This window comes from Platalea leucorodia (assembly GCF_965183815.1).
Source record: "Platalea leucorodia genome assembly, chromosome: 3".
NCBI classification, from domain to species: Eukaryota; Metazoa; Chordata; class Aves; order Pelecaniformes; family Threskiornithidae; genus Platalea; species Platalea leucorodia.
The window spans coordinates 47,631,933-47,657,881 of NC_138825.1; the positions used below are offsets into that span (position 1 = coordinate 47,631,933).

Sequence of the window (25,949 nt, forward strand, 5' to 3'; positions counted from 1 at the left end):
AGATCTTAAAAGAACGTTTCATTGCCAAACTCTTCCCACTTTCTGAAATCGAGTTGCCAGCATTATGACCAGCTTGTGTCAAGCCTTAACTCTTTCCTCCGAGTCTGTTTTTCTGACTCATGTGCTTACAGGGAGATCCTGTGTTAAATCAGCCTTTGCTCCAGCGCCCTTCCCCACGCTTGGTGCTGTCTGAAGTCATCTTGATTGACCACGGGTGGACGGAGTTGTCCGCCAGAACTCCCCAATGCAGCAGTATTGCAGAGGACAGCCCATCAACGCTGTGTAACATCTTTAGAAAAAAATCTGGACTATCTTTCCTGGCATATGCAAGGGTTTCTATATGCCTTTTCCACAGCGACCTGATCGTAGCAAGTTTTATTAGTTGCAACTTGTATTTCCAAATACTGAGTTCCAAGTTTGGGTAATTACAAAATACTTGGGATGAAATTGTATGCAATAAAATCATTTCAGGTACTTTCAAATGTTGAGTTCTCCCTACTTGCTATTCTGTGCCTCAGTTTATTAACACACCAAACCTTCCATAACCTGCAAATTTCATTGGCAAACCACGCTACTAACCTTAGCTCGCCTGGCAGCCCACCACCTTGTTTCTCCCGTTCAGATAACTCCTCATTCACTGTACAACCAACCTCTTTTCCTGTCTAAAGTCCTAACTTTGTGTGTGGTACCTCAGCAAATGCTTTGCTAAACTCCCCAAAGACCCCCAAAGTCTCCTGGGGGGGGAAAGCATAGTTCCTCTCCACAAAAACAAAGCAAGCTTACCAAAGACAGGTAAATATGTCAGAAGATTTATCTGAGACTAAACCTGTTTTGCCTTTTGTCCTAGGTAGTTGCATGGGTATTTTTATTATCTTCAGAGCATATTACAAAGTCACATAAATACTGATGTTCAGATTAATGGGTTTTCACTGCTTAGCCTATTTTTTTTCCTCATTCTGCTTTCTTTAATATTATTCTTAATAGATAAATGGTTGGGGCTGCAATACATTAATGTTCCCATTTAAGAGTTCAAATGATATCGCTAGACCAGCTGTTTAAGATGACAGAGAAGAGGATGGAAAATGATAATTAGATTTCTCCACATATCTGGTTCTTCGGAGGTAATTACAGTTCTCCAAGTCATCGCAAACCAGCCCAGTTCTATAGCCCTGTTTTGTTTGTTAAACTTGTTTGAGAGCATTTGACTTGAGCTCGCTTTCTTTCTTAGTCATCTGTATCACGCCCAGAGAAATAAGCCTCTGAAACACGTACACACATACACACACTCATAGAGGTGTAACATGTTACACTAACCCTCCCTTGATGCTCCCATTAATATCATCTTTTTGTCTGTCAGCAGGGGGATGGGTATGGAGTCAGTCACAGGAGTAAGAGAAATGAGGAGAAGGAAACCCAGACAGCTGTACATGGTTTGTTTGTCCAGGGAATTTTCTTCTTCCCCACCACCCCTTCTCCACTCCCTCTGGTCTGATCCCTAAAACAAGAAACCTCTTATTTTATAGCTCCAAGGTCTGGTCAGTGCCGGTGTAGATTTCCCCTTTCTCAACGAATAATACAAGGTATAAGAAAACTTACAGGCTTAAAGGAAAGCTCATACTACCAGAATACCATGAAGGCATAAGGTTAGGCATCTCTTCCTGGCTACTGTACCGGTTTCTCCATTAGGTAGGCAGAAAATAACAATTCCTCTCCTCCATAATGAAAGCTAATAGAGGTTTCTGAAACTTCTAGACCTTTAAATAGAAGACACCATAAAAGCAAATAGTGCTCATTTCTAGTGGGGGAGGGGAAGGTACTCAAGCAAAAGAACAGTAGGAAAATGCCTTTGTCACAGTTGGACAGCAACCCAACTCTTTCAATGAAAACTCACAAGCCTCCTTTATCCTTACTTGCAAAGAAATACCTACTTTTGTCCTTTACATAAATTCTGATCAAGAGAGTTTAAAATGCATGTTCATTAGTACCAGCCAGCCAGGTGGTCAAATTTGCCTTTATTATGGTTAATGAACCTTAGGTCTGCATATGAAATTCTGCTTCTTTTTTTTTGTTTTTTGCTAATGAGGTTTTACTTACTTACTCAAAATTATACCTATCCTTCCAAATGCTTAGCAACATTATAAAGAGCATTAGTGTTCATTAAGGGCTAGCAACTTGCGATTCCAAACAGGTGTTTCCCCAGTTTTCTAGATTTCCTTGCATTTTGGGCACTCATCTGTTATGCAGCCCTTGATCAGACACCTGCACCTACTGAATAATTTCTCCCGCAAACAAGTGTGAGAAGAGAAAAATAGGCTTTAGGAACAATGGGCTCAGACAGGGGCACACCATTTGCTTTCTGATATTTGCAAAACAAAATGTTGATTTCTACAGTTCAGGATATTGCACATTAGATCATTCTTCCCTTGGCTGGGAGTTGGGTCACTATTTTTTAATCACATCTAACCACGTTATCACCGTAGCTCCAGTACAGTCCATGCAAATTTTGAAGTGTATTTTAGACCAACTCTCAGACATACCAGAATCAGGATTAAAAACATCTAACAAAAAAAAAAAACAACAAAAAAACCTGTTTCCTATTCCTTCCCCTGCCTTCATACAACATTACTTCTGCTGTGCTTACAAGTCTGGTGACAGAACTGTAAGTTAAGCACGGCAAGAAGTTAATACCCTAACAGTGCTGGTTCTTAGGGAGGAAGAGTCACTACACAGACAGCAACATTTGTTTCAGTAATAGATGATAAAAGGCGTTAAGTGGAAGGAAAGCACATTCTTTCCCTACCCTTGTATTTTCAACATACAATCTTAGAATATGAGAGCTCATGAAAGAGTTCCCAGGGGTATATATGCACCACTGATTTAGTTTGTATCGGGAGCACACTTTTGAAGCAGGTCTCCTCATTTTCTCCACTTACCACATTTTGGTTCACAGTGCAGAGAGGTTTCAGAATACACGTCGTTTCATCCAAAAGGCATCCAAACTGGAAGATGCATTGCTAACATGCGCTCCAAATGCAATGAGCAGCAAGTTCACAAACTACACAAGCAGACAAAAGTAAAACCTCTGAAATGTGCATAGTGTGGGAAGCGAGCTGCTCATACTGGGTGGGACGCAGTTCCTGCTAACGTAGACGTAGCATACATCCACTTCCCGGGATTCATTTTCTATCTCTGTGAAAATCCTTTATACGTGCGAACACTCAGGTCTCTAGCTACCCATGGCTGTCCTACTCTGACAGTAATCGAGGTAACAAACAGTGAAAGCTAACTTTAAATCAACAGGGCTTTTCTTATAATGGATGTCAGCATTCACAGCAGCTTCTGACTTACCTTGTGGCACCTCACTCCCCCAAGAACTTAAATGCACGCATGCACACACATACAGAGTCCACTTCAAATCTGACAAAAACTTGTGTAGAATAATCAAAAAAAGACCCTCCATTCAATAAATCCACCCTGTTTTCAGTCCCACTATTAAAATAGGTCACCTGTATCAACATTCTTGATGCTTTGCTGCACTTCTTTCTTCATTAAAGAGGGGACTGAGATTGCCCTGTGCTGTAGCCAGAGAAAAGCAACCACACCGCTGCTATTGGTATGCAAGATGTTTTTTTCCCCTCTCCCTCGGTAAATAACTTATTCTTTAGCATATCTTGTATTACATGGTTAGGACAGGTATTTGCATTTGCCCAACTAAGCCCTAACCTCTGGAAAATCGGAAGCAAGCAAAGTAAACGAGTATTTGTGTAAAAGATGACAGCAACAGAACCACAATTTAGGCCATCAATATTAAACAAGTTGAAAGCTATATCTAAAACAGAACAGTTTTGTACATTTTCTGAAATGCTGAATATTCAGGCAGGAAAAAAATTTTGATCAAAGCCACTAAGGAAACCAGACCTTTGCCCCACCATTGCTTGCTGTTTCTGAAATCACTTAGCTTGAGCTCTGTGACTTTAGAGTTCCTTATCAGGTTAAGATGAGTATAATTCAGTTAGGACTCACCAGAAATAATACCATCCCTATTACAACCAGAAATTGGTTCACGGTACCGTCCATGTTGTTTGAACCGAGTTAGCCCTGCCCTACAGGAAGCCTGCCTTTCCAGAATGCTGCCAGGCCCTTCCAACAACAACAACAACAACAACTACTCAAGGAGCCCTAGCTAGCTCTCCCGATAAACTGTCAATCTGTTGGTATCTTTTACCAACCGCCACCACCACCAAGGGGTACTTGGAAAGGGAGACTGATGTACAGTTGCTGTGTTTCTGACATTTACTCACCAAAAGCCTAACTCCAAATACGTCATTTGTTTGGTTTTGTTTCCAAATGATGTCTTCCTGAAACCCATTCTTTTAAGCTGACATCTGTTCCTTCAATGGATTGCATTACATGAAACGCCTGTGTTTTTACCAATTACTCACACATGTACAGCTCGAAGTTTTCCATGCAGAAGACAGAGGCTTTGGAAAAAAAAAAAAAAAAAACCACACCACCAAACGCAAAGTACTATAGCGGTATTTCCAACACAGATTAGTCTTCTCTCTTTTTTTTTTTTTTTTTTTAAATAAATTTTCACCTGAAGTATGTTTAGATCGTAACTCTGATAGAAGTTTATTACTGCTCTTCGGTTTGACCCCTGAACAACTGTATTTCCTGTTAGAGCATGTCTCAGCACAAGAAATAAGCTGTTCTACTTCTTTTTTCCTTTTTAATGTTATTGGTCATGGAAAGATTCCTTTTATTCTAGTGATAACTAGTCAAATAAGTTTACTCTATTTAAAAAAAAAAAAAAAAACCAAAACCAAACCATTTTGACCACAATTTCCCCTTCAAAATAATTTATGAAGCAGTACCTCTTGGCCTTTTATTTGTATAAATTATACAACAACTATAGTTTTTTTTAGACAATGAGATGAGTCTGTATTTAGTACTTCAATCATCGTTCTCAGGGTTGGAAAAGTCTCTGATACTGATGGTAGGCTCTTGTAAGAAGGTGAAATACTGAAAGAGGAGAAAAAAAGAAAATTATTTATCTTTTGCCGAGTTTTATGATTTACCTGGAAGTTAACACATTATCTTATACTTCTCTTCATCCCCTTCTCCAATGAATTTGGGACCTGAAGTCAAGAATCTGTTGCCCACAACCAGCTCTTGCTTCTCGTGACTCCTCACTCACTATACAGAATGAAAATAATGACTACATAAAAGAGCCTTCGAAAGCAGCAGAAGTTAAAGCAAAATTTTATTGCTTTAAGTCTTCAAGCCTTACTTACCTTACCCATTATTATTCTTCTACCACAGACAAATTAGCCACTCAGGTTAATTACCATCATGTTATTACTTCAAGTCCTTTGGGCTGTGGTTCTACAGATATTTTTCTCAGCATCAAGCAAAGCCAATTTTAGCATTTTCTCCACTCTGGCTCATTCCTCACCCATTATACATCTCTCATTTGAGCCAGCAATGCTATCGGTGGGACTATGCTACAAAACGGTTTCAGTTAAAAATAAATTTTGGTTTTGGCAAGGTTATTTTTAACGCAAATCAGTTTCCTGATCTGGTTTGCTATGGATTCCCACAAATTTCAACAGTACAACTGAGAAGGTCAGAAACACATAGGTAGGGTTGAAAACAGCTTAAGCTGACTTTGCTCCCAAGAGAGAAGCTCCCCTTTAGTGTATTAAAAAAAAAAAAAAAAAAAAAAAAAAAGAAAAAAGGGACATGAACAGAGGATTAAGAAGTTGAGTATATAAATTGGGAGGCTTACAGTAAAAAAATTGTGGGAACAATAAATATTTTATATTTCCAAGACAACCAAGTCACAATATTTGTGCAGACTACTTTTAATAAAAACCACAACTTGCTACACTGTAGTTTAAAAATGTCACTCCTTAATAAATGCTGAATTTGACTGCATTTCCATGTAGTTTTTTAGCCTGAGTCTGACAAAGATGTCCTTGAGTTTTCTTAATAGCCTCCTTCATTTAGGAAGAGATTTCATAGTTTAGTGCAATTCACCAGGCTAAGAACCACGGATAATGAAGTTAAACAACACTAATCACTATGAGACATTTGGCACTAACAGCAGCTGCAGAATTCCTCAGGCTCTCAGAATAACTCAGGTTGGACCAGACCTCAGGAGGTCTGTGATCTAACATCCTGCTCAAAGCAAGGTCAACTGCAAAGTCTGACCAGGGTGTCAGGGCTTTATCCTGTCAGGTCTTGAAAATCTCCAGGGGTGGAGACTGCACAGCCTCTCTGGGCAGCCTGCTCCCCTCAGGGTGAAAAGATTGTGCTCAGTCTGAACCTCATTTCAAGTAATGCATGTTGCCTTTTGTCTTCCTACCAAGCACTGTCCGACTCCATTTTCTCAATACTCACAAGTACTGCAAAGCTGCTGTTAGGTCAAAGCCTTCTCTTCTCCAGGCTGAACAAGGCCAATTCACTCCTGTTAAGGCACGTGCTCCAGCCCCCTGACCGTCTTGGGGGCTCTCTACTGAATTTGCTCCAGTTTATCATAGCACTTACTGCAGCTGCCCCCAAACTGGATGCAGTATTCTAGGTGTGGTCTAAAGTGCTGACTACCCCCTCAATCTGATTATCCAAACAGCTTTTTACCCATCTAGCTGTCCATTCGTCCAGACCATAATGTGCTATCTTGGTATGAGTATTGTGAGAGTCCTTGAAGTGAAAATAAACAACATCAATCGCTTTCTTCTGATCCCCAAATCTAGTCGTTTTATCACAGAGCAATCGCATTGGGTCACACAACGCTTGGTAAACCCATGTTGACTGTGCCCGGTCACCTTCTCCTTCATATACCCTGAAATGCGTTCCTAGAGGGCTCACTTCATGACCTTCCCAGGGACCAAAGTGAGGCTGACCAGCCTATAGTCTCCCTGGGTCGTCCTTCTGGCCTTCTTGGAGATGGACGCAAGATTTCCTTTCCTGCAGTCACCGAGAATGTCCCCTGATGTGCACAACCTTTCAGAGATTATAGATGGCCTTGTAAGGACATCGGCCAGTTCTCTCAGCACCCTTTAAGTGTCTTGACCCTGACTTGAAGGATACTAAAACTGGTTTTGTCTCTGGCCAGATTTTTAGATCTTGTATGGGGAATAACCACTATGGGACAAATCAAATGCACCAGATTCATAATACTGACAAGGAATTAATGTCTTCAGTATTCAAAAATCAATTCATATGAAAATCAAAATTTTAAAGCATTATACAAATGTCATGCAGTTATACTAAGTAACTTAATTCTCTATATTCAAAACTTCCATCTGCTTTGAAAATACTTATTCTCCAAACTAAAATAGCACTAAAGGATAAGTAAATGACTTTTGATATATAGTTTGAAGAGATCCCTAAGAATGGGAGGGGAAAAAAAAAAGTTAAAATTTTCCCCTGCTTTGTTCACTCTATCACCAGATTTACTACTAATACAAAAATGATAAAAAGGCAAATTTGACCACTGGAAAAAATGAGGAAAATATTAACCCAAATAATTTTCTCAGAGCATAACACTTACATAACTGAATGTCTAGGCTACTAACTACTCTGTTAGACTAGAAATAAACTACTGTCTGTAAATTCAAATCTTGTCTTATCAATTCCTAAACAGTGTTAAAAAACACACTGAATCATTTAGTAAACTCAATTTCTAAGAAACATTTTTTAGTATAGGTTTAAATTTTACATACGAAGTCTTTCATATTTTATTTCCCCACCCCCCACCTGAACAAAAAGATTTACCTTTTTAGATTCATCCAGCTCTTTGCTATTTTGCTAAAAGCTTCAGACCCTGGTGCTGTCATTGCTTCAAAATCAACCAGCTGAAAATGCAACAAAATAGAAGAGATCTTAAGAAATTAGAGACATTTTAAGTTCTCTAATTTCAGGAAGTTAATCCTCAAATATTCTTAATACATAAATTCAATTTTAAAAACATATCCTTCCTTTTGTGACAAAATCCAGTTATTTATTTTTTTATCTCTTAACAAGATGTTTATACTAATGAGCCAGTGCCAGGAAATATTGACTGTCTTCAGCCCTTTATTACAATGTCCAAATAAAACAGGGATATCTCTCATTTCTGCATACTGTATTCTGCAAAATATTGTATCACATGATTGGTAGATTTATATTGGATTTTCCAGGCATTCTGTATTACTTCTTTCCACAGTGGATTTTCAGACAAGTTTGACTACCTATAGCCAAGAACTCTGTGCAACTTTTTATCTACAGCTGAAAATAAGTTTTCAGCAAGACAATGTTCAGTCAAAAACATTGGTTCACTAATACTGAAACATTTAAGCTGACACATTTGTGGTACAGTGAACTTTGGTTGAATTCAAGGAAGGGTTCTGAGAGCATGCTACCTCTATTCTTGGTAAGGCAGGAGTAAGCTTACTAGCTAGTCTGTGCCCAGACTGCTTCGTCCCTCATCACCAATTTGGAAGTCAGCATGCATGCCAGGCACTGAAGCTCTCTGCGGGTTTGCACACCCCACCACAACCAATATGGGAAGCTACACTGGCTGTGGCTACTGACTGACCTGCCAGGCAACAACAGGACTCTTGACTACTGGGCATCTTCGTCTTCAGAGCAGTCTGATAATGCATACTGCCATAAGCTTGGGACCAGAAATATCCTTCTAAGGAATCTGGTAAAAAAAAAAAAAATCTCCCATTTTCATTCAACTGGGGAAAACAATTTCTTCCAGCTGGTGAAAACTTTTCTAAAAAATGGTTTTGTTCTAATTCAGGCACGCTGTTTCAGGAAAAACCCTCAAACGTAAAAATGTCCCCAAAGCTTCCTTTAAGTCAGAAATCCTGCTTTTTAGTAACCCTGAAACTTGGCTTGCCTGCATAAAATCAGTCAGCAAAATGCACTATCCTATTAAGGCCTAAGAAGACGCATAGGAAAACCCACATAAGTCTTTTACCTTAGCTTGAACTCTCACAGAACAGTGAAGATGCCAGCTTAATGGTGTACTGAAAAGGAAGCTTTCTTGCTACTAGGCTAGTGCAGTTTGCTCTTAAAAGCTACTAGGAATTCATTGTACTGAAAAGACAAACTTCATTGTTTTCAGGGCTTCCTAGAACAAAAGGGAAAGTTGCTCTTTCTTCGGTTATTCACACGGGATATTTTCTTCAACAACTTTGATTCTCACTGGAATTTCACTGATTCTTTTGACAATACATTAAAGAGCCAGAGGTGCTCTCACTCCTTTCATGCTGAAGAGGTTAACACAGTCAACAGACCAACACTTGAATAAAGAAAGGGAAACCCTTTATTGAGCAAGGTGGTATAATATTCAAATGTAGTCACTTAAAAACTAGGACTTATTTTAAATTAAGCAGAACACAGAGGGGAAGGAGAAATCAAGAGAAGTTGCAAATTCATTTCTACTTACCAAGCCCTAAATGCTCTGGAATACATTGAGAGCAAAGACAGAAAATTTCTGCTGTGTGCCAGAAGTCACTAATTCTGTCCAAGTATTCTCAGAACCCTTCTCAAAGAAAACTGGAAAGAGCAGCTTGGCACGCTAGAAATGCTTCTGTTACAAATATGTAACTACTGTGGGACACAAACTGCTACAATTTGACTAACCAAAATTATTACACATACTAGCTCTAAGTCTCACCTGCTGTCAGAACAGCAATGAAATTTTCAAAACTCTCTCAGGCTGCAAGACACCATAGTATGCAGCTAACCCATCTCCAGTAAACAAGTGTGCAACTTCTGTTCATTCTTACAGCCCCTTCCTCACATATTTACAAGTATTCTTTCCTCCATCAAGGGTGAACCAGTGTATTTTGATACTTGCCTTTCCTTTAGGGATTTTTCCTGATACTTCTTTTCCACTTGCCATTAGTGCTCCCATGATCACTGAATAAGCTATCACACTAAAAAAAAAAAAAAAAAAATCAAAACCAACAAAGTACATTAGAAGTCTTTCCATAATGCTATTTTAGACTACAAAACAAATAGAATATAGTACTGTTTCACAGAAGGCTAGTAAAAGTTACTGTGCTAGTTACTTTGTTTTAGAAGTAAAAACAAGCATGAAACACTTGAAAAGTGAAATGACAGTTACTTTCCAACAACCCTGGAATGAAGTTATGGTCCTATGGAGTTTAACTACTGAAGAGCGCTATTTCTACAGTAGTCAGAATCATAACTTCAGACTCACGAGTTCTTAAGACTCCATAGACCTGAAAACAAAGCAAACTCCTGTTCCCAAGAAGCTTAGCTGTAGCCCAGAAGAGTTTATGAACTCTACTGCAGCAGAGCTGGAGGCACTGTAAAGCTGTTCAGTTACTTAACTCCTTTTTTAATTTACTTTTTTTTAAATTATGAAACTCAGACAGAATTTCTGTTAATTTTTACGTTCTGTAAGATAAAGGCAAAGTCTGATTATAAAAATGTCTCAGGATTTTTTAAATTTTATTTTCTACTGAACTGTGTGCTTTGTGGAACAGAGATTCATAATAGTCTTAGATGTAGCCAGGTTTGAATTAAACTAGAATTTCAGTTGGAGAGATATGCGACATATGGGACTTTATTCTAGGGTTTCATTTGGTGACCCTAACAGTTCCAATAAATTTCTAAAACAATATTTTAGTGTATTTTATTAAAATTAGTTATCTCAAAGTATATTTCATCTTAAATACATGTTTCGGTAAAGCTTCTTGAGTGAAATTAGAGTGGTGTAACATAATATGGATTAGGAACCCAAACATTACAATTTAAAAATGACACTTTTCAATGCGTGAGCTGAAGTCTATAAATACAGACTACTCATCACTTTACATATACATGCAGCTATGAGTAGTTAACCATCAGCAATTACAAACTAGCTTTTTAAATAGTACTACGTCAGTACCCATTGTCATGGCAGCACAAAATGAGAGACTGTGCATACACAGTTTGACCTAGAGTTTTTTAGCTTTTTTTATATTAAAAAAAATATATTAAGATACTGAACACAAGGACGTTTTACAGTGTGCATCCGCGATAACAGACATGATAAAAGACAATCACTAACCTAGATCCTCTTGAAAGTGGCATTAAATTATAGAAGTAATAAACTAATGACAGGATCAAGTTGCAAACAGCATCTACTTCCTAAGCAAGAGGAAAAAAAAGTTAAAGATAATTTAATAGACAGGTAATACCATATAAAGGAATACATATTGGAAAGTCTTACAGTACTGTGATTTTTTTTTTTTTTTAAAGAACCATTTCAAATCTGAAAAACGTTAAGCTGAGAAGTAGAAGTCTGATTAACAGATGTTTAAGCAAATTGTTTTGTTATAACTTCAAAATTTAGGTGAAACACAGTTCATCTACACTGTATTAAAGGATGAAAAATGGAAAGCACAAGCTCAAATGTAGTCAGATTCTCACTGCAATACAGATCAACACAAACACAATTCTAGTGCTTCTTATGCAGTCGTGTTACTTCTCATCTGATATGTAGCCACCATGAGCCAAATCCTAAGCAGTGCTTATAAGGATGATGAAACAGTGAACACAGACCCATGAGAAAAATAAAGAAAACGAGGAGGAAAAAGAAAAGGGGGGGAGGGGGGAAGGAGAACACTGTGATATTAAGACATTGTCTGGACTCTCTCTAGTACTGCAGCAAAGCATAGCAAATTTTAAATTAGCAGACAGAATTATAGCAATTTCTTATAACATTTGTCATAACTGGGTTTAAGCAAGCAGTCGATTTTATTACCTAAGATCTCTGTCAAAAATTATTAGAACATTGACTGTTAAACAGAAGGTATAAAAACATAATAGAATTTTATCAAGGAATTAATCATTTCCATTAAAACAGCCTTACCCCCAGCTCTGCAGACAGAATTAGGATTTTTCCTTTAGCTGTTAGATCCTTATATAGCGCATCTATTTCTGCATGATACAGCTGTGTTCTCTCTTCTGTCGTCTGAGTTTCTACTGAAAACAATATGTTCCCCACCCTATCAAGTAGATGAAACAAAAAAGGAAGTAAGAAATTTTTTGAACAGAACTTGAGGCATAATCTAATATCCAGGGTAAGTTACAAATGTACTGCAGTTAAATACCACATCATAACCTTTTTCCTATAATTTTTCCTTAAGCAGGAGATGCATTGCCTCTCTTAGTTAAAATAAAAAAAAAAATAAATCACTGAATTAAAAACATTTTGTCATGTTGTAAGTTTGTCTGAAAGAATACATAAAGATTGCTGTCTAATCACAGATGAAGTATTTCCATTGAAGAATACCTGAGAAGTACTAATGTTTCACTTAAAAGTGTAGATAAAAAAATAAGTAATATGAAATTCTAAAATATCTCCATGAGCTTGAGATTTTTGTACAGAATGTAAAGTGTAGTTTTGTTACCTTTTAAACTACCAGAATGGAATTGTCCTGGCATAAAAACATAGTTACAAACTATGAATCAAAACAGGCTGACTGATACAGAACAAAGTTGGTACAGAACAAAGTCAGACCATTTTACTGACACCAAAATATTTTCCCCAAGACAGTGAGGCTGTATATTTAATGCTATTTCACTGTATATAGGCATATGATTTAGAATGCAAAACTAAAAACCAAGAGAGATATGTTAGCATTTTAGATGAGAAGTTTGGCCTCCATGCCACTCACTGGAAGCATGCAAGTTTTGGGAAAAATTCCAATGCATAGAATTTTAAATCCCATAAGCTAAAGCTTTTTAGTAGTAGGACAGAGCTTCTGAGCTTCACATTAATGCTGATTCTTCAAGGAGCCAGGATCCATAAAGTGAGAAATCTACTATCTCACCCAAAGACTGGCCCAAAGCCTCTTGATAGTACCTCAATGTATGAGGATACAATCTAAACTAGCATTTGCAGATAGAAAGTCTGCAAACATCTCAAAAATAAGCATTAAAAAAGGCCAAAAATGCAAATAGAAGAGAGTCTCTTCCATTCTTAGATTATAGAAATTTCCATTCCACTCAGGACTTTTCAGTCACCATAACAGACAAGGTCTCACAACAAGAAATGTATTTTGATATGGATAAAGGCTGAGATTTTTGAGATTTTTTTCTCCTTTAAGCGTTTTATAGCTGTCTCTGTTTCAGATGGGATAGTAAATTTTCTTCTTAGTAGCTGGTATGATGCTGTGTTTTGGACTTAGTATGAGAACAATGTTGATAACACACCGATATTTTAGTCATTGCTAAGTAGTGCTTATACTAAGTCAAGGACTTTTCAGCTTCCCATGCTCTGCCAGCGAGGAGGTGCACAAGAAGCTGGGAGGGGGCACAGCCAGGGGGGCTGACCCAGACTGGCCACAGGGCTGTTCCATACCGTATGGCGTCATGCCCAGTATATAAACTGGGGGGAGTTGGCCAGGGGGCGGGGATCGCTGCTCAGGGACGGGCTGGGCATCGGGTCAGCGGGTGGTGAGCAATTGTATAGTGTATCACTTGCTTTGTATATTATTATTGTATTATTATTATTACTATTACTACTATTCTATTTTATTTTACTTCAATTAAATTGTTCTTATCTCAGCCCATGAGTTTTCTCACTTTTACCCTTTTCAATTCTCTCCCCCATCCCACCAGGGAGGGGGGAGTGAGCAAGCAGCCGTGTGGTGCTTAGTTGCTGGCTGGGGTTAAACCACAACATTTTAAATGTTGTGGTTAAACCACAACAGTGGTTTAATAGTCTAAAATGAATAACAAGGTCTCTCTTCGCTTTTGTGCTGTATGTTAGAGAATCATCTCAACTTGGCCTATTCCATCAATGTTATCCGTATTCCCTTTCTGTTAGGGAACACAACAGGAATCAGAAATCCTGAAATCAACAAATTTTTTCGTTATTTACAAAAATGCCACTACTGAAAAACAAAACCCACTTTATGCAAGTAGAAATGGCATTTGAGAAGATTAATTGCTAATACTTCATCATTACTTAATATATGTGAACCTCTGAAAATAGCAAACATACTTATCTCCTGTTATTGTAATTGTGAATCCATCATATTCTTTCCCTTGATCCTTGAGGCTGGGGACTTTTGTGTTCACAGTAAACCCATCTCTTGTTTTACTGTTAAACTGCTTTCAAAAGAAAAAAAAGTAATATTAGAGTGAGCAGAGACAGACTACCTAGCTATTGTTTTGAAACACCTAAAATACATGGAGCAGAAATGAAAACGGACAAACTGAGGGAACAGGACAAAGAGTTACTGTCAACTACATTATTTCATTTATCTTTTATTTCCTACTGAATGGAAATCATAAATATTGAATGAGGCATATTGACATTCAACTTTATAACTGTATAGCGAATATAAAGTGGCACTGTTTAGGAAAAGCAACTGTACAAAGCAGTTTGAGTTGTACAGATTTCTCCCCAAGTTTCATGGTGATAGCAATCTTTTGGTTTAACAATGTAAATGCAAAAGCAGGAATTTGAGAGCCTGTTTTATGTTTACACTAAGAAGTAGCTGCATTAGTCTAAGTATGAATTCCACAATACAGCTCACAGCAACAATTTCTTAACTGTGATCCAGTTTCAATTAATGTTTATCCTCATCAGAAGGAAAAATATCACAAAGTTTAAGATTTTTACAAAGCCACATTATCTAAGTGTAATACCATAGCCAGAGTTGTATAAACCATGCAAAGCCGTATTTAAGTAAAGACAAAAGCCCAGCTTTTGGCATACAACATTCCCCAGCTACCCAAATAACCAACCTACATCAATATTAGCAGACATTCATTTTACACAGGCACTATTAATGACTATTACGCAATAGTGTTGAATGAATTACTCAGGCAATTATTTATTTTAAGATAGAACTTGTGATCCAGGATGTTTTGTTTAAAGAAAGAATCTGCATTTATTTTAAAGAAACAAATCTAAAAGCCTCTATTGAGAAACAGCATTCCACTTCAATACAATTTAGAATGGGATACAAGAGATTCAAACCAGAGCAAAATGTACAGGTTATGAAAACCAAGAAGAATATTTGCTGTGAGTTGAGACACTGCAGTTGAGACATTTATTTTGAAATAAGTCACGTATAGTCCACTGTGTTTATATATTTTCATCATCCTCTTGGACTAGCCTATATTTTTAACTCCCTAATAGCATTTTTTCTGGCCGACAATTCAACAGTAGACATATTAGGTGCTCTACAGGGCCCTATGTGTACATTTATGTGTCAGTAGGGAACACTTAATTGTCTATCCATCCCAATAGCTACTACCCCTTCATCACAAGTTTTTGTTTAGGTTCAGTTAGTAGACACTTGGCTTCATCTTTCAAGGCCAAGAACAAGACAGTAATATAAAAAGGACATCCAAAATTATGGTATGTTCTTTGAAGACACTTATGTTAGTAATACATATTAAAAAACTCCATAAAAAATTTAGTGCTTGAGCCATGTAGCTTCTGTAAAGATATCCATAGTGCACAAATGAGCAAGTACTATTACCGTAAACAAATCCAAACTCAGATGGCCTATCAACAGCAGCACCAATATATCTTCAGAGAGCTCTGTTCTATGGCAATCTGTCAGCTTTGCTTAGATATGAAATAGCAATGTGGACACACTTGATAAGAAAGCAATGAGCTTGTCTGTATTTAGCATGACTGTTTCTTCCAAATTTTATTCCATTCTAGATAAAATCCTGTCCAATCCTTTAAAAAGAAATACTTTGTAACTGTTTCCCCAAACCCAAATACTTACATACTGCTCATCCTAGATTAATTTGGGGGAGTGAGGGGAGAGCGGGACGACCTTTCACTTAAACCCAGCTCAAGCCTTATTACTTGTGTTGGCATAAGAATATAAATAATTTTGCACGTCATATATTCCAAGCCTTTCTACAAAGACCACCACCACCGAGAAGAAAACCTGCAGGTTTCCCCATTCCTGACAGTCTTCCAAAGCACAAGAACGTAAACCAAGACTTCATTTCAGATCAGCTATCAATCGCTAAGGGCAACTACTTCCCCGTTTCCCCCTGCCAGCCCCACCACGTACTGACCTGCACCAATGAACCTAAGGTAAAAAGAGCTTCCATGTTCCTCATCTTTCAGATATACATCTTCAATTTTTTTCTTCGTACTGCACAGGCACACCATGAGCCCATCATGGTGGATCTGACCACAAACCCTCCCGGTTGATAAGGCTGGCTTCAAAGAATTACATTCAACATTTTGTTTTCCTGTCATTTCTTTACCGATTCACAGTTAGGCCAAGCCTTTCAAATATATATCACACAGCTGCATATATCAAAGGGAAGGTCATATACTACATAAGCAGATTTGAAATAACCTGAGTTAGTGTTTCCAGTTATTCATTTTAAGCTTATACACAATGGTTATATTCTGAGGAACTGCATATCTCCTGGAATACATTTTATTATTTTTATCATATTTTGAAGTTTTTCTTTAATTTACCTTCATTATGGGAAGAAGATCTTCTACTTTATGTACCTTTTCCAAAGCTTCTCGAACCTCTAATAGTCCTTTTGGATTATTAGCACTGGAAAAAAATTAAATATGGAATCGCAATGGTTGAACACATGTAGCATTTCTGGAAATCCATCTAGCTTTAACCTAATTAGCCATAGTGGAATAAGTTATTGAAAGTTATTTAATTATTTCTTTTCTGAAAATTAGCTCCTTCATACTTGGCCACATGCTCTCCTATTCTTCAAAAAGTAATTTCCTCCTATATCAGCTCAGCTTATTTTTTTCAGCTTCAAACCTAAACTTCAGGTTTATCTTATTATTTGCTGTTGGCCACTCTGAAGCATTAAACAGTGTTTGCATGAGTGCATGTGGGCAGGGGGTTGTTGATGAGGAAAGATGGAAGAGGAATAGAGTCCATGTTAGAAATATTCTTCTCAAAATATACGCATCTGTGTAGCCTCAAAGGTATGTAAATACTACAGATGCGGGCACAGCTGGACCGTGAAGAAACCTATTAAACTCATGCTCTAATATTTAATAATTACTGTACACACACCTTTTAAGAACAAAATTATTTAAAAAAAATAACAGCACAAATTGCTCTGGTTTAAGGTTAAATGCTGCTGGCTCACTCTGAACAAACTTTCTCCCAACAGAGGACAGACTTCCCAGTTACTACAGAACTTAGGTATCTTCAGCAACTATCATAAATTTTCTAAAACTTAAATGTTTTCAACTGTTATAAGGATTTTCTGCACTCTCATTTTGTGATATTTAAATAGCATAACGAGATTGAAAAACAGAACTTAATATTTAATAAAAGTTACCAGGCCAAAAAAAAAAAAATTAGAGGGTTTAAAACTAAAAGAGTTTCTTAATTTTTAATGTTATCAGAACAGTGTTGCCACAAATGAGCCACAGGTGGGGAAGACATTTTACTCATAAAAAAACTGATCAAAGTTTGAAGTAGATGCCAACATCAATTTTCAGATTACCTTTAGTCACATTCTTTCATTCAGGATTCTACAACTGTCTTCTGTTCCAGGACAAAGTCTACCAACCCATCTACATAACAGGTAGTAAAGATTCTCTGCTCCTTTAAAACCACTTGTCAAACACCAGTTTCAATTAAAATTACCTTCTATAACTTTTTTCTTTTTTCCTCATTCCTACTATTTAATAAATTAATCTCAATATTCAGAGAAACTGTACTCTATTCTACCAGGAAGAAACCAAACATCTTTAATAAATCATATTTTTTAGAAATAATTGAGACCCATTCATGCCAAAACTGTGAGTACAAATTCAACACCGTTATTAGTTTCGAGGTATACTGTAATTCAGAATGGTTTTTCCTATTAGTTTATGTTTCTTTATGTGGCAATGAATAGGATTTTTCATTTTCCAATAGAAAATATAGATACTAAGAAAACTCGAACTTACTAAAATTAAGAAAATATCCCTCAGACTTTCTGGAATGAATCTTATGTAAATTTCAAATCAGTATTACAAGTGGAGTGAAGGGGGGGGGGGGGGGGGGAATCAGAAAATTACCCATGATAAACAAGGATCCTATCTTTGATAAAATGAAGAATTTTCTCAAAATATTCCAGGTACCGCATGTTAATGACCTGTCCCCTACGAAGAAAAGAAAAGGTTTTTTTAAAGTCTTGTTTTTCAACCAAACATTCCAGGGCTGAGACACAAATATTACTCATTAATATTTGACAGAATTTTACCCACAGATGCTTTGTAACTTAAAGGAATGAACTAGAGGTTTATCTGAAGTGGGGAATCGCTCATACCCCACTTGGAATATAGATTCCATAGTGAACTTCCAAAAGCTCATGTAGCATTAGTGGTGGTGTTCTCTGATAAACTACATTTCATGCATATTTCCCCAGTGTGCCCATGTCCAGTAAATCTTACCTATATGATAAATATCAATTTTTACAAGGATATAATCTTCCTTAGACAGTTATTTACACTTGCAGATATTGAAGAACTAGGAGAGAATTCTCAATCTGCACATTGATTTACTTCGAGAACCAACACTCTCCAGTTTACATATTTGCCAATAGATATGCTGATCTGCTCTGACAGTCCACATACATTTTTCTTTATTCACCTACATCCCTCTATATTGAAATAATTTTGCTTTGACTCCTAACAGTTACAAGGAGTAACTGTTAAACAAAAACATCAAAAATGTGTTGTTTTTCCCCTTGGACTACTAAGGAAAAAATATACATTAAAAACTTGGTAGAAACCTGCTAGGATTATAACCACTCTGAGAGGAAAAATTACATACCGTTATTGCATTTGTAGGAGTCCTTCCTCTTCTCCCAGTCTACAAAACAAGATTTTATAAAGCAAACGTTATCGCTCTCTGAGGAAGCAAAACCACTGTCAATCACAGGAAGGTGTGTACACCTAGCTTTTTTTCCACTCCAAGCCATTTTTGGCAGCTTAAGTCCCTGTCTAAGGTCTCACTCGACAGTCTCACACTTTAGTAGGCCTAGTCTCAGAATAATGGCAGAATCAGTCTTTAAGAACTGAACAGAATTAGAACATATACATATCTGCACATAGGAAAGGGAGGTAGGGAAAGCGAAAGGATGAAGACAAACCTATATACATAATTTGCCCTTGTTGTACGTCCCATCATTTTCCATCTGTATTAAAAATATATCTGTACAACAGGCAGAAGCGTGTCAGTATAAGGAATTGGATTTTCCTTTAGTGGCATCTTGGAAAATACATTCAAACCAGCCCTATCATTCTGTAAGGCCATCTAGAAACAGTAGTACCAAGAAAAGACTTTTGGTGGGTGGTCAGAAGTGATTTGTTTTTATTTCCACTCCTTCTCCTTGTTTAATAAACACTACCACCAAGCATTCAAAAGCAGTAGTATTTCAGAGAGTGTCTTCATTTTTTTTATAAGAACACTGAGTATATCATTAATGTTTAGCTGATCCCAAATCCTTATTTTGCCTATGAAAATAACTTAAGCTTTCAAAAGCATTTTCTCTACTTCAAATGAAACTTGGTAGCTTTGATCATTTAAGCCAGAAAGGAGATAAGCCAAAGCTGCACTTCTCTATAGACCCATGACAGCCGATATACGTGCATCTTGAGAATGTTAAGATCTGGAAGCCTATCAAACATTGTGAAGTGCAAGATGTTTCTTATACACCTTTAACAAAAGGTCCCCAAATTGACTCAAAACAAACAAAGTTTTCATTTTCTGACACTCTCCAAACATTTTGCCACTCTGACAAAGAATCTTTAATTCAGCAGTCACTGAATGCTAGTGCCTCCTTGCCAAGACTCATTTGACAGGAATCACTGAACAATAATGGACTTTAAATGCAAAGACTTCTGAGTAAAGAAAAAGGTTATGTTAAGAGATATCTAATCCAAATATTTTTGCACACAGAATTTACTGGTGTACAATTTAGACCAAACAAAACCTAGAGACAGCTTGAGCTCAGCATGACTAGATCTGTTATGAATACCAAAAGAACACCCAACTGATATTGTTACACTACTTATTTGACTGAACAGCTGATATCTTTGTATATTTAATAACCATGAAGGCTGCCATTTGTCAGCCTAAATAATCTACTGTTACACCTTGTTTTCAGTAGTCATGCTATAGAAAGAATTCAGCCTTAGTTATGAGAATAACTTTCAAATCATAAGGCAAATATAAAGCAGTGTATATGTTCCTGAAAAAGAGTCACAAGACCATAAAGTGATCTCAATTATCAACAAAAAGGTGCTGGCCCTGTAGCCTATTAATATCTTCAATCAGCAGCCACTTTATAGCTGAGTAACACAAGAAGGAGATTACACAGATCTGTATGATCCATTAAGAGTAAATTGTCATTTAGAAATCATAGTGGACTAGAACATGCTTCAAAAATAAAATAAAATAAATTTTAAAAAAACCCTATTACTACTTAATATATTAATTTCGTTTATCCCTCACCTCTTGTGAAATCATTGGGAGGGAATCCAAAAGCAGAAACTAATCACTACAGAAAGCTGACCAATGAAAGCAGCTATTACTTGTGTTGCAGAATGATCAAACAAGTATGGGTTTCCAGAATCAAAAAGGATGCAGTCACCATCCAGTACTAAAGTATGATCAACAACTAAGGCAGCAGTATTTAGGCTGCTTCAAATCTATTGTTCTTCCCAAAAAAAGTGTCAAATCAATAATTTTCAGACAACTACTACTTAGCTATCAAAAAAGCACAACCAAAATGCTGATGAGATCCCCAAAAGTCAAGGCTGAGCCAAAACCAAAAGGTTAGAATTAGATTCACTGTGGGCCTACCATTCTGAGTGTTCATGAAGGTTATTTCAGATTTCTATGAAATCACCAAGACAGCTGGAACAGTAAATCATGAGTTTTGCTAGCATTCTCTGATGAGAGGAAAACAAGCAAAGTACTTTGGCCAGTGAAAAACAGAGTTGCTGACACAGAGATCCTGTACAGGGACACATTTCCCCAGAATAAACGTTCAATGTTATTTTCAGCATGGTAATCAGATGTTGTTACATGAATGCCCTTCTGCCAGCACAGATCACCTAGAAATTAAGCTTTTACTCTCCCATTTAAAATAAAAACAGGAAGAAACAGATGAAGTATGGAATGCATCCTTGTCTCAAAGTACAGATGGTTGTGGTTTCTGCTGAATGGTACATGTGAGAAGAGAGAAATGCAGCAACAGCAAAGATGGACAGAGCTTGGAGACCAAAGGTAACACTTGGCTTGAGGGAAGACAGAAGCCTGAGCATATGACTGTTCAAGAAGCAGCACACCCTGCAAGGCAACTACTGATCCGCATTGGAGTTTAACGCTACCTTGTAACCACTCCCTAAAGTAAAGAGGAGGCTGCTAGGGTCCATTCCTTAGAGTGGAAGGAAGAGCACAGACAAATTCTCACTAGCCTCTGTAAGCGAACATTAGAATATCTCTGTTTTTCTCTGCCTGAAATAATTCTTGCGAAGGCTTTGCTTCCCTTATCCTCCTTTTTCCACACAGCTTCTCAAAAAAGAAAGAAATAGATACAAAAGCAGAATGACAGATCAAATACTTCCCATGGCTGGCGGAGGGGAGGAGGGAAATAAGATGAACCCTGGCTACATATTTACTTACACAAACACACTCTGCTCCTGTGATTGACAGTGATGTTGCCACATTGAGTCTCTCAGACTTCTACCCCTTCATGGGAGGTAGCACTGTCGTGACTACAATACTGAGTCTTGCAGCATGGGAGAAGATGGAACGTACAACAGTGGTTGAATCTTTTAAATTTCACCTTTGTTTGAAAGTGCAACTGTTACCTTTCACAGGTTACTTATTTTGCCATTTTTGCTTTACTTTGGCCTGCTTTGAAAACAACTAAAAGAACTATGTTTTTCCTCTCGATTATAAATTGGTATTAAAGCTAATAGAATGCATTGTTTCATTACTGCTACCACTATCTTTGAGAAGCAGCATTTGCAAAATTTACAACTGTGATGAACTTAATCTAATTTTTAAATTTCAGGTAATTTGGAAATTAAAAACAGCACGTAAAAATATGCATCTTCTGGATCCTAGTTAGATCTTGCTATAACTGAGTTGTACAATTGAAATTCAGGAAAAAGAGGAAATGTCATGAAGGAAAATTTGAGGTGCGCAAACCCCAAATGTTCCATTAGGAAATATAAAATAAATACTAAAGCAAAACAATATGCACAAATACATTCTATACTGTACTATGCTGTTTCATGAACAGCCGGTAAGTTTTGGTACAATCCCTTAGTGTGTGTGGGAAGGCTGTTTGGTAAAACTTTCATACCTGATTAAGTTAATGTGATTATTGAAACCTCTGCTAAGGCTTCGGGCAGGCATTTGGTCCAACCAAAGCACAGGCTGGTCAGGGTCAGCTATCCTAGAAAGACAAAGGACATTAATGTTGGCACACATTTCACTCCATATAATATTTTTAATTGAGCTTTGTTCACACACAGAATAATTTTAGGCAAAAGCTAGAATTTGAAGATCACAAAAAATAACTTTTTATTGAAATGCATGTATGATTTCCATAAGAAAAAAAACCAAATCATAAGTATGTTATGTTGCTGGAGTTGGAAACTGTTCACTTTTGTTAGCCTAAGCTGCAATGTATCCTATGGTCTTTCACAACTTTGCCTCAACCAGAAAATGCTATTCCCAACTCTTTCTCTCTTTTGAAAAAGAAGAAAAATGGAGTATTTTCAGAAGTGCATTCCTTGTACCTAAACCCTCCTTCTCTTTTTATCAGAACACTTTCTAGTTACAGAGTGGTAGCAAGCATTCATTTTGTCCTCTGTGACTTCAGCCCTTTGATTAACTGAAGCATGCACCATTATTGCAACCAACATAAGGCTTGTTCTCTCTCTTCTTTTACCATTACCTTCGCCACTTCACAGCAATATCAAACATATCTCTCCACTGCATCAATCTGGTTTTCCCATTCATCCGAACTTTTGAGTTTGCCCAAGTCCGCTGCACAGCTTGCATTACTTCTAGAGTGGCCAATCCCATTGCTGGGGTGTGGGGGAGAGGAGAGAGGGACAAACAACAGAAAACCAATTAGAGCCAAACATTCGTTTTTGTACAGATAGGAAAACTGAAGCAGGAAAGTGATGTATTTACAGGAAGAGAATTGCCAACATCAATAAAATCTGGGAGATCATGATTTCCAGTCCCCTATTAGGTCAAGACACTGCTGACATAACGATTATTTTCATTTTAAACTTTTTATCTGATTTGAAAGGAACAGAGCATAAAACTAATTTGCAGATAGAAAAGGTATAGCATTAAATTATCACCACATTTATTCCCCCCCCTGAAATTTACAGAGCATTTTCAGTATACCTCTATGTATTCTTTTATTTGGAAGAAATCCTGGTGTCTCATACTGCATCATGGAACCCAGATGATCAGCTACGCATATGAGCTCTTGCACATCAGGCTTATAGCTTTCAAAATTCTGAAATAACACATCTCTTACAAAGGAGAAAAACAAGCATCAGACATAACTTGGCAACAAAAGTCCTGAAAGTTGTAAAACACAGATTTTTTTATTTAATAATTAATACCCTTTGTGTGAGAAATACTTAAAAGCAGTATAAAGAACACTCATTCCCCCTCCCACCCCACTGAACATACACAGTACATGGCAGCTACACTCAATATCTCAAATGAAATCCTGGTCTTACTGAATCCAATGGCAAATCTTACCACTGTCACAACCAGTATTTCAGCTTCAGACTTGCTCATAATAAGTGATACTAAATAAAGTTCACAGATAATATATTATACTTCAATGTTACACTCACCCTGAGGAACTTTAACACTAAGTAAGAAAAGAATATGCATAGAAACTGGTAGCCTTATTCTGTAACTTCTCCCATAATTCTGTAAAAGCTTCTTGTGCTAAAAAGGTGGATTCTATTCCATATACACAAAAGCCGTACATTTTTAAACCTAGCAATTTTTTTTACATGGATAAAGTGAATACATGAAAATAAATCTAGAAACTAGTTTACAGCAGAAGAAATTGCTATCTTTCCTTTAGGTACATATTTTTGAAGCCTATTCTAATAAATCCCCTGCTTTGTTGACTGAAATCACCCTCCTCCTAAAATACTGGTTATCTAAATTACTCTGGAGAATATTTTTTTCCCCAGTGAAACCCAGCTGCCATTAAAAAAAAAAAATCCTATTAAGTATCTAGGAAATTACACCTATAACAAAGTAAAAACTTAACACATAACAAGAAACTGTAATAAGGGTGCTACATAACACTACACTGAGCATCTCAAACTTATCAACTCCTTAACATTAAATGCAGGAAAAAAAGAAATAGAATAGTTAATCAGTAACGCCACAGAATATGAAACAACTTTATGTGAATATTATTGATTATGTGAAGACATAAGTGAAGAAAAATCATTCTAAGTTTCATTCTTCCTCTTTTATGAGCTAAACCAACTCCAATCCCTATGACTTTGAAGAGGATTACACATTCAGTGGAATTCCACTTTCATATAGTATCAAACATTTACGCTGTTATAATGCCTCAGAATAGCACTGTAAAGAGTCAAACTGAAAAAAACATTCGGGGTAGGCTTTAAAAAAAAAATATCACTCACTTTATATGTGGCTGTAACCCTGGCTGTTCTTCATAATTTTCTATAAGAAATGGAAGATTTTTGGCCCAGTGGTCTTTGAAATTTCCAGGAAGATCTATATCAATATTATACTCCGTAAGAGGGGTATCCAAATGCGCATGCAAGTATCTAGAATATTCTGGAGGAAAGAAATAAAGTTAAATACCGTTTGCATAATCAGCCTACTTACATAATTACATAAAAACAAAAAACAGATTATGTGTTTGTCAGTTATCCAACATGCCTTTAGTAAGTCATTACTCTTAGCTAATTTAATTTTGCTATTAGCTAATTTCCAAGACAGAAATAAGTCTGTTTCAACTAAGTATCTTCACCATTATACAGAAATGTGTATTTCATTTGTGGCCCTAGTTTTCAATTGTACGAACAAATAAGAATCAGCGTACATGTTTTTTTAAACAGACATACTCAACAGTGCTCATGAGAACGTACGACAGTTTCTTTAAAATGGCCATAACTACAAGCATGTTAGCACTTTTGGCGTTCTCGAAGGATTTAAGAAAATGAAAAAAACTGAAAAACAATTCCAACTTACCTCGGAGGTATTTCACTTTCAGATATTCTGGACTGGCCTTCTGACCCGGTAGTGGATCATTTAACATAACTTTAGTCTGAGCTTTTATGCCTTCATAAAACTGTCCCATTGCAACATGGCTGAGACCTTTCATGTATTGGCATACTTCATTGTATGGTTCTAGTTGTAGACATCTCTAGGAGATTAAAGGAACAAAGCACCCATAAGTCAAGAGAGAGAATGAGTATCTTCAAATAAATTAACCTGTTTGGTCAGAAGACCGCATGAAAAGAGTGACCAGTCATTAAGATGCACTTCCATTACCATTTTCTTGCAAATGATGCTTAGCACTTAAATTGCTAGCAAATGTAAGAAAAAAAAATATTTTCAGCTTCACTAAGGGGGGGAAGAACTGCCAGTGCAAATATGCTTTTGATCACACTTTAATTGTTATCATTAGAGCTAACATGACCTATTTTGATATTAGCTTAGCTTAATGAAATTAGACAAAACATGCTCCTGACAATATTAGGCACAAGTCACTTTTGGCTAGTTCAACAGATATATCGTGTCATTTCTTCCATCCATATCTTCACTAGTTCATGCATTAGTACACTTCATTATGTTAGTCAACTATTTGCTATATGTTAAACACATAGCAAATTCATATTTATCATTCAAAAATTAATGCTCTGATTC

At 36.8% G+C, this 25,949-nt stretch overlaps 1 protein-coding gene across 1 annotated transcript in view; it reads right to left on the reverse strand.

Moving 5' to 3' along the window:
- Positions 1-4,898: 4,898 nt before the first annotated feature.
- The window catches only part of TTC13 (tetratricopeptide repeat domain 13), a gene marked incomplete at its 3' end in the record, with an annotated part of 43,049 nt that continues 21,998 nt past the window's right edge, over positions 4,899-25,949 (reverse strand). The window contains exons 11-23 of the mRNA XM_082306686.1: positions 25,272-25,446; positions 24,698-24,854; positions 23,418-23,548; positions 22,954-23,086; positions 22,357-22,449; positions 18,053-18,136; positions 16,484-16,568; positions 14,021-14,130; positions 11,882-12,017; positions 11,078-11,157; positions 9,857-9,935; positions 7,780-7,859; positions 4,899-5,022 (exon numbers count right to left, since the gene is read on the reverse strand). Coding sequence (XP_082162812.1) covers positions 4,899-5,022; positions 7,780-7,859; positions 9,857-9,935; positions 11,078-11,157; positions 11,882-12,017; positions 14,021-14,130; positions 16,484-16,568; positions 18,053-18,136; positions 22,357-22,449; positions 22,954-23,086; positions 23,418-23,548; positions 24,698-24,854; positions 25,272-25,446 — 1,467 coding nt within the window. The remainder of the gene's footprint in view (positions 5,023-7,779; positions 7,860-9,856; positions 9,936-11,077; positions 11,158-11,881; positions 12,018-14,020; positions 14,131-16,483; positions 16,569-18,052; positions 18,137-22,356; positions 22,450-22,953; positions 23,087-23,417; positions 23,549-24,697; positions 24,855-25,271; positions 25,447-25,949) is intronic.